Raw genomic sequence first — 15368 nt, 5'->3', positions numbered from 1 at the left:
ACAGAGCAACTAACACTTTCACTTTTTTTATTACTTTCCTCCCACAAATGCAAAAATTTCAGAATCTGTAAGAATACACAAATCTGTATCACTACCATATAAGCAGAAATCTATGTCTGTAATAGATAATCTGCAAGATTATCTCCTTCCTTGCTTCCTCCAGATATAAACAAAAGTCTGTATGTCTAACATATATACCAAAATCTGTATCTTTAACATATACACAGAAATCTGTATCTCTAGTAGATACTCTGCAAAGACCTGATGTTCAGCATAGGGAACTTTGCTCGACCTTCTGCAATTCCTCTGTGGTAAAAGAATCCAGAAAAAGAGATATGCTGTATGTGTATGTGGTAACTGAATCAAGCAGCAGTATAATGATAACGTTAAGGAGCAGAGACATCACTTTGCTGACAAAGGTCCATACAGTCAAAGCTATGGTTTTTCCAGTAATCATGTATAGATGTGAGAGTTCAACCATAAAGTAAGCTGAGCCCTGAAGAACTGATGCTTTTGAACTGTGGTGTTGTAGAAGACTCTTGAGAGAGTCCCTTGGACTGCAAGGAGATCCAGCCAGTCCATCCTAAAGGAAATCAGTCCTGAATATTCATTGGAAGGACTGATGCTGAAACTGAAGCTCCAATACTTTGGTCACCTAATGTGAAGAGCTGACTCATTGGAAAAGACCCTGGGAAAGATTGAAAGCAGGAGAAGAAGGGGTTAATATAGGACAAGATGGTTAGTGGAATCCCCGACTTGATGGACATGAGTTTGAGAAAACTCCGGAAGATGGTGATGGACAGAGAAGCCTGGCGTGTTGCAGTCCTTGGTGTTGCAGAGAGTCGGACACAACTGAGTAACTGAACGACAACAAAGATAAAGATCTCACCTTATTATTGCTCAGTAGTAAAGAGCTCACCTGTCAATGCAACAAACTCGGGTTTGATCTATGGGTCAGGAAGATTCCCTGGAGAAGAGAATGGCAACCCACTCTAGTATTCTTGCCTGAGAAATCCCATGGAGAGAGGAGCCTGCCACGCTATGGTCCATGGGAATACAAAAGAGTTGGACACGATTTAGCAACAGATTCAAGATAAAGATCTAATTGTAAGGTCAGATACTATGAAATTCTAGAGGAAAATACAGGCAGTAGAAGCTTTGTCATTCATCATAGCAAGTTCTTTTGGGACCTAGCTCTTAGAACTGTGAAAAAGAAACCCAAAATAAGAAATCAGCCCACGATGTGTGACCCCTCACTCCTTCTCACCAGCCCAGCTGTGCTCCTGAGGGGCAGAGAAGATGGTGTTAGATGCCACTGCAGGCATTCTTGCTGCCTGGAGAGGGTGGTTTTTTCCAAGTGACAGTTGCTCAGTTGTGTCTGACTCTTTGCAACCCCAGGGACTATACAGTCCATGGAATTCTCCAGGCTACCCATACTGGAGTGGGTAGCAGTTCCCTTCTACAGGGGATCTTCCTAACCCTAGGACTGAACCCACATCTCCTGTCTTGCAGGCGGATTCTTTACCAGCTGAGCTACTAGGGAAGCAGTGGTGGTTTAGCTGCTAAGTTGTGTCAGATTCTTGTGACCCCATGGACTGTAGCCTGCCAGGCTCCTCTGTCCATGGGATTTCTCAGGCAAGAATACTGGACTGGGTTGCCATTCCCTTCTCCAAGGGATCTTCCTGACCCTGGTATCCAATTCACGTCTCGTGCATTGCAGGTTATCTCACTTACCAGCCGAGCCACCAGAGAAGCCCCACTGCCTGGAGGGGGTTGCTTATAAAGACCTCAGCCCAGGCGTTGCTGGGAAGGGCTGGCCAACTCATCCAGTCAGCCAATCCTCACCCACCAGGGGCTCACAGTTGCAGAAAATGGGTCTTGTTGTGCCTGACAGGTGCAAGGAACAGGTGTGGGCCTGAGGGTCAAGATGGACATGGAGCTGAAGCTCTTGTTTGATTTCTAATCATTTCATCTGGCCCACAAGTGGGAGAGAATTTCAAGAAGATCTTCTCCTAAAAAGTGGAACCCAGGAGTCAGGGAGAGGAAGGGTGGTGGGTGGAGACAGGAGCCCAGGGCCCCGGGTGCCGTGGAACCTCTGGAAGACCTGCCGGAAGAAGGCCACACAGAGTGAAGCCCAAGGTCACTGACCTGCCCAGGAGTGGCTGTTTGTTAGTCCAGGTCCTGCTCTGAGGTGTTCAGGGCCAGCTCTGACCAGGAAGAGGGCTGGGGGTGCTCTGCATGAGGGTTCTATGCAGGGTACCTGTGTGCTGAGCCCTGCCCAGATGGGCCCCCTGCCCCGGTAGGGGTCTCCCCATGTGAGCCCCGTGCCCTGGGAGGGCCCTGTGAACAGGCTCCCTCTCTGTGCAGCTGGCACAGAGCTGCTTAGGATGCAGATTAAAATCTGCTGAGGACAGAGGTCAGGTGGGGGGCAGGGGTCCAAGCTTGCTATGCTCGCCGCATATAGTCGCTTCATGACACGAGGTGTGGAGACTAGAAATACAGCTGTATCCTAAGGGCCAGCTGGCCAAAATGACAGCCGATCAATATCTCCAAATAACCGTCTTGTCAGGGTTGGATGCCAGGTTCTTTTATGAATTAGAGAAGGAGGATGTGAGGAAACAAACTAAAAAGGCCTTAAATCTTGCAAATATCTTGGAGAACGGCAAGCCTCAGGCAGGGGATATGTTAATCTCTTCCTTCCTACCATCCACAGGTGGACAGGGTTCTGAACAAAGGCACTTTTAACAGTCAGGCAGAGGGGCAGGATTCTCTGAGGCAGGCCCTTATGTGTGATTATAGTAACAAAAGTTACAGAGAGCAAGTCAAAGACACAGTTCCAGCATGGAGTCAGAACTGGCTTATTCCTGAACACCCCAGGGTGCAAGGTTTATTCAGGTCCTCCCATTGCCCTTCCCCTCCCCTAGAGCCTGGCACCACTCACCCAATTCCTGTCTCTAGATTTGCCTGTTCTGGATGTTTCTTGTAAATGCAATCGTATAGTTTATGATTATTCTGGGCTGTATGTTGGTGTCCCCCTCAAAATGCACATGTTGAAACCTAACCCCCAAGGTGATGGTGTGAGGAGTGGGGGCCTTGAGGAGGTGATGAGGTCGTGAGAGTGGAGACCCCATGAATGGTATTAGTGCTCTTCTGAAAGAGACCCCCAAGAGGCCTCCTCAGCCCTTCCTCCATGTGAGGACGCAGTGAAGACCCTGGCCCCCACCAAGAATAGAGCTTCACCAGAACCTGACCATCCTGACACCCTGATCTCAGACGTCTGGGCTCCAGAGCTGTAGGGAATGTGTTCCTCTTGCTGAGCCCCCAGCCTTCTGTTTTGCTATGGCTGCCCGGGCAGACCAAGACAGTGCGTCCTTCTGTGTCTGCTTCTCCCTCTGAGCAGTGTGTGTTCACGTTCATCCACACTGTAGCCCATGTCAGAGCTTCACTCCTTCTCATGGCCGAGTCATATTCCACTGTGTGGATGGACCCCATTGTGTGTGTCTGTTCTCTGATCACTTGTTGATGGTCATTTGGGTGGTCCCCCCTTTTGGCTGTTGGAAATTGTGCTGCTGTGCACATGTATGCACAGGTGTTTGGGTTTATATGTAAGAGTGGAATTGCAGGGTCATGTGGTGACCAAATTTGACAACTTGAGGAACTGCCAGACTGTTCTCCAAAATGGCAGCACCATTTCACATTCCTACTAGCACTGTTTGAAGGTTCAAACTTCTCATTATTGTCTAACACAGCTACAAATCTGTATCTGTAATCAATAATCCATAAGGGTTATCAGCTTCCTTCCTTCTTTCCTTCTGAATACACATAGAAATCTCTATCCCTGACCTATACACATAAATGTTTGTCTCTAAGAGATACTCCACAAGGATTATCTCCTTCCTTCCTCATATACACAGAAAACTGCATGTGAAATAGATAATCCCCAAGGACCTAATGCTCAGCATCTTTCTTGACTTTCTGCAATAATCTCCATGGCAAAAGAATTCAGAAAACAATAAATATACTCCATGGATATGTCCCACCTGAAGCAGGCGGCTGTATACTGACATCAATCATATTGCAGATCAACAATACTGCAAGGGAGCAGCAACAAGATGTTGAAGAAAAGGAAAGAAAAGCGATGCCTACTCTATTATCTCCAGCCTCCCTGACATGGGATGCTATCCCATCCCTGGAGGCTGAGCAGATTTGGGTCCCACTGCTGGACCGGGGTGGGGTCCACACAGCCTTGCACGGTGCCCTTTGATTAACACTTTTTAAAGACCTATTGTCTGCTGTGTTCTGTCTGGGACCAGAGTCCTGAATGGGACCAAGGGCTCAAGGACCTTGGGGGCAACAGACACCCAGCCACCACGTCTCCTGGTGCTGAGGTTCCCAACTCAAGCCTCCTTCCTGAGAGCACTGCCTCCTAGGCACCTCAGCACCCTCAGCAGGATGCTGTGGCCCAGGATGGGACAGTGGAACGGAGGCTTGTGAAGTTTTAGGGGGAAGAAGTACTGAACCGCAAGTCCTTGAGTGTTTGGTCAGGCACTGCTACTGCTAAGTCACTTCAGTTGTGTCCGACTCTGTGCGACCCCATAGACGGCAGCCCACCAGGCTCCCCTGTCCCTGGGATTCTCCAGGCAAGAACACTGGAGTGGGTTGCCGTTTCCTTCTCCAATGCATGAAAGTGAAAAGTGAAAGTGAAGTCGCTCAGTCATGTCCGACCCTCAGCAACCCCATGGACTGCAGCCTTCCAGGCTCCTCCATCCATGGGATTTTCCAGGCAAGGCACTTGTCACTGGAGGGTCCAGAGGTGGACATGAGAAATGGCTGCCCTTGTGGACTTTTCTTCTAACTTCAACTTGACCACTGGTGCTTATTGGCATCTCCAGTTCAGAAAGCCTGGTGGACTGTTCATGACAGCTAACCTCAAGAAATGTCCAAGGGAAGGTATTTTCGCAATGAATTCCAAACACAATGAACTTTCTAGAAGCCACTTGCCACAGATAAATTTTCCTCATACAATTTGAGAAGAAAACAAAACGAAACACCAAATCTCCACCACAGAAGACAACAGTCAGGATCTAATTACTTGGAATGAAGATCAAAATGACAACTCAAATGAGAGCTCAAATCCCACCAGTCAGAAGACGAAAAATGTGCTCTATGCAGAGTACATAATGTGAAATGCCAGGCTGGATGAAGCACAAGATGGAATCAAGGTTGCTGTGAGAAATATAAATAAACTCAGATATGCAGATGATACCATCCTAATGACAAAAAGCAAAGAGGAACTAAGTCTCTCGATGAAGATGAAAAAGGAGAGTGAAAAAGCTGGCTTAAAACTCAACATCCATAAAGCTAAGATCATGGCATCTGATCCCATCACTGCATGGCAAATAGAGGGGAAAAAATAGAAATAGTGACAGACTTTATTTTCTTGGCTCCAAAATCACTGAAGATGGTGGCTGCAGCCATGAAATTAAAAGACACTAGCTCCTTGGAGAAAAGCTATGATAAAACTAGACAGCGTATTAAAAAGCAGAGACATTGCTTTGCCGACAAAGGTCCTGTTAGGTAGTTAGAATGGGAAAAATGAGTCCAGAATGGTGGTGGCTAAATGACAAAGAAGGAAAAAGCCCACAAAAGTAGAACAAAGGAGGTGCAGGGAGTGGAGTGAGGACCTCAGGTAAAACAGTCTTCCTGGCTAGCCCAGTTTACACAGGGCAGGCTCAGGGGAAGGAGGAAAAACATACAAAAAGAGGAAAAATTGACCCGGGGGCCTCTCTTCTCTTCTTGTCTTTTGGGTCAGCTCGCCCTCGTGCCTCAAGGATGTATTTTTCGTTGCTTGCCCAATAAAACTGAGCTGTAACACTGATCTGTCTGTTGCTTCAATTTTTTGCTGCAGCAAGACAGAACTGAGGAAATTACAAACTCCCCCTACAGTCCAGATAGTCAAAGCTATGTTTTTTTCCAGTAGTCATGTAGCGATGTGAGAGAGGAACCTGGCCTGCTGCAGTTCATGGGGTCTCAAAGAGTCGGATATGACTGAGGGACTGAAAATCAACAGAGAGCATCCCTCTTGGCTCATTAACTTTAAGGTAGTGTAGTAATATCAAATCTTATTTTAATCAAATAAATGTCCATTCTATTCATCTGATTCCAAATAACCATCCAAAGATTTTTTTACATTTATTTAGTTAAGGCAAATCCTTTTTTAAAAGAATCTGCCTCAGTGAAACGTGCTTAGTCACTCAGTCCTGTCTGACTCTTTGCGACCCCATGGACTGTATAGCCCTCCAGGCCCCTCTGTCTGTGGGATTCTCTAGGCAAGAATACTGGAGTGGGTTGCCGCGTCCTCTTCCAGTCATTGAAATAATAGCTACATTTTCCTTCCAAATTTTTTTCTGCTGTTATTCTTAATTGTTCTTATTAGCGTCTATAAGAGACATTGAGGGGAAGATCATAAGGACGGTTCCCAAACTAGCTTTTCTTGTTTTCAGGTTAACTTAACTTTGGTTAGATAGGTACAGGAAAAAAAGAGCTGTTTACAATGAGAGCACTCTAGATTTCATAATTTGTTAGTTTCTTTAATTTTAGAAATATCCATCACGTGGGCACTAATAAATTATAAAAGGACCTCTTATAGGCCTAACTCGAACAAACACACAATAGAACAACTAAGGAATGTCAGATAGAACATTTACATCTCAGAAACACATAGAAATGTAAGTTTTCCCCAGGAGGTCTTTGTTTAAAATTACCAAGCCAGCTTCCCACCTGCCCCCTCCCCACATCATCTTAATTAATTCCACAAGCAAAAAAAAAAAAAAAAAAAAAGAGCTTTCTGGGGGAAAAAAAATATTTTTTACATGTGATCATCTTTAACTTCCACTTAAGCAAATTCTTGTCATAAGTACAGGTTGACCAGTCCCCTAGGATTTTCCCTAGGGGACTCTGAGATGGAACTTTAGAGGAAGCACTTCCATTCCAACTTAAGCAATTAGTGTCAGAAGTCTGTGCTCACAAACCAAAGTAAACAAGCCGAACCAAACCACACTGACAGGAAGTCACCAAAAACAAAGCAAATGGCAAAGAGATGCCCAGAAATTCAAAACACAAATGGCAAGACTGCCCCAGACGTGACTTCTAAGTCCCACCAAGCCTGGGACACTTCTCCAAAGCAGCGCCTTACAAACAGGGACGCCCCTCTCCCTTCCATAGGGAGAAACCCTCGAACTGGAACCCCATCAGTCCTCCAAACAGAAAACATCAAGAGGCCTTGAGGTGCACCTCGGGGGATTTACCAAAATGCTGGTGGTGTCACAACACACCAGACGCCCTCCTCCTGATCCTCCAATATTTAATGTTTCTCTGAGTGGAAGGTCAGGCTGGCACAGACAAGAGAATAAAAAGGTGTCCTCAAGGCGTAACAGACCTTGGCAGCTGCAAAGGGCAACCTCTCTCCCATTCTTTGCCTAGCCTGGAGTTCCAGAGTCGAGCCACAGGATCGGGTGTGATCAGGCACAGCCCTACAGCAGGAGGTCTGTGGCCTCAGAGAATTCCCTCAATTCTCCGCTCTCCCAAAGGAGGCTGGCACTGTTAGGAGAGGCACGCTGACTCAAACTGCCAGCATGGTCCCAGATGCCTCCATCATCTCTCTTACACTCTGCCCCACTCCCAAAGGACTCAGTTTTCTCCTCCATCACCCAGAGGAGGAGTGTCCACCAGAACTTGCTCAAATATAGGCACAACAAGACGCAGATTTCTGTATCTTCAAACAAATAGGGCAGCGTAGGCACCAGGCCATTCATAACTTTTGTACTGAAACAAGCCTGACATGTTATGGGTATTTTATTGACATTATGGCCCTATTACAAAATAGAATGCAGAGCTCTGAACTGACTTTCAAGGAAAACAGGAGGCTTCAAAGATAAACCCTAGAATACAGATCCACTGAGCAGGGGTGTTCTGTCCTTTGTTCATTGTTGTAGTCCCTGAACTGAGAAGAGGGCCTGGCACACGGCAGACACTTGCTGAATACAGCACAGGATTACAGCCCCAGGGTCCTGCCTGGACCTCCCACTCTGGACACATTCCATCCCTTCTGCCTTTAGGGGAAATGGCTGAGAATCAGTGATTTGTGTGTAATCTCACTTAATTCTCCCAACCACCCCCATGGTCTTGTGTGATGAATACCTCCCTGCACGGATTCATTGACAACCTGAACTGCTTGCCATATTTGAGGATGTCCCTCTCCTGTGAGTCGTGGTGAGCAACTAGGCCTCACCCTAATAAGAAACTTAAAGGCCAGGTAAATATTTGACCACCTGTACAAGAGGGGCCTGTACACACACCTAAGGAGCAGTTGAAACACACCAGGTCAGATTAGATTTCCTTCTGATCTGCAGTAGCGTCCAGTGTGTACTTCCAATGGCCACGAGTGCCTGGACCAGCTGCCCTGGCTGTGCCCTTGCTGCTCAGCTCCCCCCATCCTGATCTAAGCCTGTTCCCAGGCTGGCCTCTCCCTAGTAGCTCTCCAAGCTACCCTGCATCCTTCTAGTACAGTTGTTCTCTGCTTGAAGTGAAGTGAAGTGAAAGTCGCTCAGTCATGTCTGACTCTTTGTGACCCCATGCACTGTATAGCCTGCCAGGCTCCTGTGTTCATGGAATTCTCCAGCAAAAATACTGGAGAGAGTAGCCATTTCCTTCTCCAGGGGATATACCCAGCCCAGGGATTGAACCCGGGTCTCCCACATTGCTGGCAGATTCTTTACCATCTAGGCCACCAGGGAAGCCTAAGAATATGGTAGTGGGTAGCCTATCCCTTCTCCAGGAGATCTTCCTGATCCAGGAATTGAACTGGAGTCTCCTGCATTGCAGCCGGATTCTTTACCAGCTGAACTTTGCCAGAAATGTTCTCTGTGGGGTGTATCCAAAGCCTTTATGACTAAAAGCAGGAGCTATTATCTCCATTTTCTGGATGAGCAAACTGAGGCTTAGAGTGGCATTGACTGGGCACAGGACTACCGTGTGCCAGATGGAGCCCTGGTCTCAGTTCAGGATTGGGGAGCATGTAGAAATATCAGGGAAAAGGCCCTGTGATGACCAAGAGGAACTGGAAGAAATTCTCAGTGGCTAGAGGAAGGTGAGGAGGCTGGAGAGGTAGAAAGGGGTCTGAGCTTGCACGACTCTGGAGATGACATTTTGCAGTTTGTTTTTAATCCTCAGGTTACAAAGAAGCTGTCAAAGGTGTCTCAGTTTGAGCTCAGCCCAAGCAGACATTGAGGGAAAGAACGGAAATGGAGAGAGCAGCTAGGAGCCAATGGCAGGACTGCAGGTGAGAGGATGGACGGCCTTTCATGCCACCCTTCTGGGACCAGCCCTTCACTTCATCTCTGACCCTCACACCAGCCCTGGGAGGGTTATTATAATCTCCAGTCTACAGATCAGGAACTAGGACCTCAGTGGGGCTAGAACTCAGGACCTCCCAGCCCCGCAACCACTGAGTGGGGCCTGGCCCCCAGCCTCTGCCCCCCAGGTCTTGCCCTCAGCACCTGGCAACAGAGGCCAGCGGTTTTACCAGGAGACAGGGCACATCCCCTGAACTCAGGGTGCTGGGCCAGGCTAGAGTTTGCCTTTCCTGCCATGTTTCAGCCAAGCTACTCAAACTCTCTCATCCTCCAGCAGGAAAAGCACATGCTCTTTCCATGAAGAGGAGAAACTGTGCCCTGAGTGAGTAAGTTTCTTGGCCATGGTGCCTATGGCAGACTGGACAGGAAGCGGGCAGCATTCCTACCACTCCTGGAACCAGACCGCCTGGATTCTCACCTTCAGAGACAGCGGGCCTTCGGATAGGGCAGGGCGCAGGGGAGCAGGGCAGGGTGTGAGCATGAAGAGAGGAAGCAGGTGAAAATGGAGAATCCTGTCCCTGAATAGAAGATCTTTTCTCCATTGGGCAGGGCTGGGGGTGGAGAAGGTGAGAGGGAAGGCTACAGGGTGTGAAAAGAGCAGGCAGCCCTTCCAATCTCCTTATTCTACCAGCAAACAGGTCTGAGTCAGAGGTAACCCAGGTGAGCTTAGCGAGGCAGGACCACTGTCGACGGTCCTTTCCAGACACCTCAGATTTCCCTTGATGCCTCCAGGGTTAGGTGGTAGGAAGGGATCCCGTCACTGTGTCGTAGTTCATTCTGCCAGGGAACTTACAGGTGTTTCAAAAGCCAAAGCCAGCCCTGTGCACTGGTTCCCCTGGCTCAGCTGAGACCTGATTTTCCTCCCATCTTTTCCTCATTTGCTGAGAATCCTGAGACTTCAAAGGGAGCTAGAAATACAGATATTCTTTGAAATTAAAACACTGTGCAGTTAAACACGTAAGGGAAACATAGCATCAATTCTATACCATCTGATACACACAGATAATACTGTGAAGGGAAACCAAACACAGGTACCAGCCACCTTGAGTACAAACAGGATTGCAGCCCCTGATCTGGAGCAAATCAAGCTTGCCTGTGCTGATGTCCAGAGAAGGCCAGGGCCTTCTGGGTCCTCTGTGAGGGGGACGGGGAGGGGCACAGGTAGCTGGCAGGGATTGAGTGTGCCATGTGACAGGTCTTCTAATGAGCCCTTCATGTGCTTTTATTCATTTAACTGATACAAAGTAGGGATTAAGCCCATTGCACAGATGGGGAAACTGAGGTTCTGATGAGCAACTTGCCCCAAATCATCCAACTCTGAAATGTCTGCCAAAAGTCCAGAGCCTTCTGGTAACTGAGTGTCCATCTCCCCTCCACCTTCTCTGTCCTTCTGGCACCTCTTCCTTCCTTCCTCTGTCCTAGCCATGACCATCCCAGCTCAGTGTCTTCCAGTCCACATGCCTGAAGTTGGGCAGGCAGGGCTCAGCCACATCCAGGCTATGCTCTGACAGGGGCACCATGTCCAGGCTCAGAGATTAGAGTGGAGGAGGGGCTTCTGGGAGACTAAGGCAAAGCTCTTCTTTCCAGGTGGGGGACCTGAGGCCCAGAGAGGGCACAGGCCTTACCCAGGGTCACACAGCTGGAACCCCCATGCCTCTCCTGCCCAAGTCCTCCCCTGTGCCATCAAATGGATCCAAAGCTGTCATTTAACCTTACGTGGAATCAGGGTGACTTTAGGGATGTTGGTGGGGGAGCAACTGGGGAACAGACAGCATGACACCCCCAGCTTCCCTCACACCGGTGCCCTGCCCCACCCTGGCAGTGCCCACTGGGAGGCCCGCAGGCTCCAGGGCTCCACTGGCAATTGGGGCTCACGGAGCTTTGTGAGTCCAGGGAGGTTCTCAGGTTTGCTCTGTGTTTCTCTTTCCGCCTCAGCTTGTCCCAGGGTTTATTATCAGCAAAGGTCATATAATAATCCCCTGATGGCAGGAGGCTGGCTGGGGCTCAGGGTGCTGGCCCTTCAGTCCTGGGGGCCTCTCAGCAAATAGTCCCTTGGAAACAGGGCAGCTATCCCTGAAGAGGGGGCAGGTTGGGAGGGGCCTCACTCCCCAACACACTGGACCCTGGAGGAGCCCCTCTGTGAGCAGGACTGCAGCCCTGGCTGGCGGGACTGTCTTTGGCAGGTGACCTGGGCAATTCCATGGTCTCCAGGGTCCCTGCCACTCTGGCCACGTGTCCCTGTCACAGCCCTGAAACCCCTTGAGGCCCCTGTTCTCCTGTCTCAGTTCCAGCCCAGGCCCCTCCTCCATGGGAAGCTTGGCTCCATGCCTGCATCCCTTCTGGGTCAGAAAACACCTACTGGGCTGCTTCAGGGCCACTGGGACCCTGGGATCCCCCCAGTCATCTCCACTCTGCCCCCAGCCCCCATCCCAGTCCCGGGAGCATCCTCAGGGTTGTCCCCTCCCAGGGGTCCTGCAGGGGCCTCCTCTCTCAGCTCCTGCCCTTAAAAGGGGGCCGATCATCCGTCCATCCCCACCCTTTCCCTGGGATGCCCTGAAAGGCTCCCCATCAACAACAGACACAGCATCCTTGTTCATGTCCAATCCCTTCTTCCCAGTTTGGAAGCTGCTAACTAGTCTCCCAGGTCAGGAAAATCCTCACTCAGGTAGGACTACTCCTAGATCTTTCCAGACTCCCACCTAGACGGCAGCTTTGGAGTTTAAGAGCCAAATGGCATGTTAATTTATTCTGTGGTTCCTCCATGATGCTCGCCTTGGAGTCATGCTGAGTCAGGGTCTCCCTCCCCAGTGGAGAAGGGTCACATGTTAAAGCAGAATCTGGGGAGGAGATTGAACAACAGCTCCCATTTCCCACGTCATCTCATCCCCACGGCCTTGCTCTCACCCCATGGCTCCTCCCTGTTCACCCCTGAAGCTGCCCTCCTCCGGCTGGGGCTGCGTCCCCTCAGATGGCTGCTCCTTCTAGTGATGGCTGTGGGGAGGGCAGGCCGGGACGTGTATATCTTCAGGTTGCTATAGAAGAAGCCCGTGGCCCTGAAGCGATGTCCTGGGTCCCAGAGACTTAAGACTTGGTCCTGGGCTGCCACCCTCAGGCCCTGTTGACATGTGGGCTGTAGAGCAAAGTGCTCAAACCCACAATGTTGGCATTTTCATGTGGGGTCCCACTTCCTAGCCATGCCACCTTATATAAGGCACTTGATTGCTCCAGCCTTAGTGTTCTCATCTGTAAAATGAGGTTAGCAGTACAATCCACAGTCTCTTTCCTGCATACTCAGAGTCAGAATAAAGATAAGGCCTAGAATTGAGAACTTTTCAGCCCCAGACAAGCAACCTGATACACATCTACTCTATATGACGTAACACCACAAGCTCTTTGTAATCAAATCCATTAATATTTATGCAACTTCACTTTTGAACTTGCACACTAAGTGAAATAAAGACCACTAATTATCTTATGTCTGTTTAGGTCAAATTCTGTTAGCAAATGAATTTTTTTATATACTTTCCAATTTTCAGAGCCTGAAAGCCTTGGGATGTCAGATAAGGGCCATCCTACTCTGTGTTCCTGTAGATAATGACCCAGTGCAAAGGGCAAAAATATGTTCATGGTTTGAGGCCAGACCCAACCTAGCTGTGAGATAACACAAGTCTCCTGACAAGGCCAAAGCTGATGGGTGGGGAGAACCATTCTGGAGCGGCTGTGCTGTTACCCGAGTGTCTGAGCCATTGGTTCCAACTCCACAGATCCTGAGCCTCAGCCGTCACAGGGCCCTGAGCCTTTTCCAGATGTCTGACTTAATCTGCCTCTGAAGCTGGATCTTTCTCCGGTGGGTCCTCAGTCAAGACCACCCTCATACTAGCAAAGGTGTCCTGCATGAACATTGCAACCTCCACGTAATCGTCCTGAGGCCTGGACTTCTGGGCCATCATGGGCTACTTCCTCCGAACGCTGCAGCTGCTCTCCACCTGCGTGGCCATCTCACTAGTGGGCAGCCTGGACAGCTGGACGGTGCCCACAAGTAACTGGTCCTTTGTTATCTTGTGCTTCTGCTGCCTGGTGACCCTCATCATCCTCATAATCGAATCACTGGCGCTTCAGTACCACTTCTCCTTCTCTTGGGGGGATTTTCTCCTCTGCCATGCCTGCTACCTCTCCCTCTTCTGCCTCTTGGTCTCCATCATTTACCCCACTACCTATGTTCAGTTTTTGCCTTACAACCCCTCCCGGGACTGCGCCATCGCTGCTAGTGCATTCTGCTTCATTTCTACTGTGTCTTACGCCACCGAAGCAATCTGGATCTTGCGCTGGCCTCAGACAGGTGATTTCACTGGCTATATAGGCAGCTTGCCATTCCTCCTCAAGATGCTAGAGACACTGGTGGCCTGTGTCATCTTACCCTTCATCAGCAATCCCTACCTGTACATGGACCATCCATTGCTGGTATCGTGTGTGGCCGTGTACTCCATCTGCTTCATCCTGGGGATCGTGACCATCCTGTTGAACCTGGCTGACTATGAGAACCGGCTGCCCATCTCCTCCTCCATGTTCCATCTGATGCTGAGCCTGCTGTCTGTCCTTCTCTACATTGGTGCTCTGGTCGTCTGGGCGCTCTACCAATTTGACGTAAAGTTTGGCGGGCAGCCCGAGAGGTCCAGGGATGTGAGCTGTCAACAAAGACTTACCAACTATGTTTGCACCTGGGACCAGCGCCTGGCTGTGGCTGTCCTGACAGCCATCAACCTGCTGATTTACGTGGCCGACCTGGTGTACTGGGCTCGCCAGGCTTCTGTAGGGACTGAGGACCAGCCCGGGGACTCCTGACCCCCTCTGCTCACAGGAGGTATCTTCACCGAGCTCTGATGTCTTCCTGGCTCCCTCGCTCCTTCCTCACACCCTCCCCCCTTCATCTCACTCTCCTTTCTGTTCCCTTCCCCTCTTCTGCTCTGTCTCCTTCCTGTTCTAGCTCCAGAGCAAAGAGACACCTTGTTTTGTCTCTCTCTCATTTTTTCTGTATTTTCCACTCTTTGCCCCCTTTCTGGTCATCCTTGGTTTCTCATCTCCTGTGTCCTGACCACCTCTCCCCATCTTCCTTCTTCTAATCCATCAGGACCTGAGACTCCTTCCTTCTCTGTCCACCGCCCCCTCCTGCCTCCTGAGGTGCCAACTCCACAGCACACAGCCCTCTGTGCAGCTGTTCACACCCTGGGCCTCTGGAGGGGCCTCATTGCCAAAGCGTCTCTGTCCCCCTGGTGGTGACTTAGTTAGTGTGTGGGGTGGTTTTGAGATGTGATTGGTAGCTAAGGATCAGGCCTCACTTCCTCCTCGTGGAGAGGGTGGTACAGTGCGTCTCTCCTTTAAGTTAAAAAAAAAAATCTCTGGAGATCAATAATTTCCCTTGGGTGGGAGTGCTAATGCAGAGACTTGGATCCCTAGGCCCCCCTTGGTGCCCTATCCCATCTGAGATTGGCTCCAGAATTTTTTCTGGCTTACTAAAACCCACTGTTTACAGGCCATGTGGACAAAAAAAAATTGTGAGTCATTTCTTAAATGATGAATGCTGCTGGCCATCAAGCCTTCAGCCACTGTGTGGGGGCAGCCCGAGGGGAATTCACGATGGAGAAAGACAGGGCACTGGCTTTAGATTATTACGATGCATAAGAAAGGAATGATTCTAATGCACTCAGACTCCTGCACCTTCTGGTCCCGAGAAAAAGACTAAACTCATTACCTTGAGATGTCTGTTTTTGTGATTAGTGATAATCCTTTGATGTCTGACTGCATGTTTCCTTTTTTTTTTTTTTTTCAGCGAAAACTCCCATGTATCGTGGCCCTTCCTCACCTCTTTGGAACAGTTCCGCAGAGCTATCTGTGACGTGACTCCCAAGCTATAATTTTTAGTAAGGTCTCCAAACAGAATGTAACTTACAACTTACA

At 49.3% G+C, this 15368-nt stretch overlaps 1 protein-coding gene across 1 annotated transcript; it reads left to right on the top strand.

Moving 5' to 3' along the window:
- The first annotated feature begins 13361 nt into the window (after window positions 1-13361).
- Window positions 13362-14255, top strand: LOC120875356 (myeloid-associated differentiation marker-like). The gene has a single exon (XM_040257121.1). The coding sequence runs from the start codon at window positions 13362-13364 to the stop codon at window positions 14253-14255; it is 894 nt and encodes a 297-aa protein (XP_040113055.1).
- The last annotated feature ends 1113 nt before the right edge of the window (window positions 14256-15368 follow it).

The sequence above is a fragment of the Oryx dammah genome, unplaced genomic scaffold (genome assembly GCF_014754425.2).
Source record: "Oryx dammah isolate SB20612 unplaced genomic scaffold, SCBI_Odam_1.1 HiC_scaffold_16, whole genome shotgun sequence".
Taxonomy (NCBI): domain Eukaryota; kingdom Metazoa; phylum Chordata; class Mammalia; order Artiodactyla; family Bovidae; genus Oryx; species Oryx dammah.
Note: the sequence above shows the minus strand (reverse complement) of the source record. Positions and strands in the feature narration are given on the sequence as shown.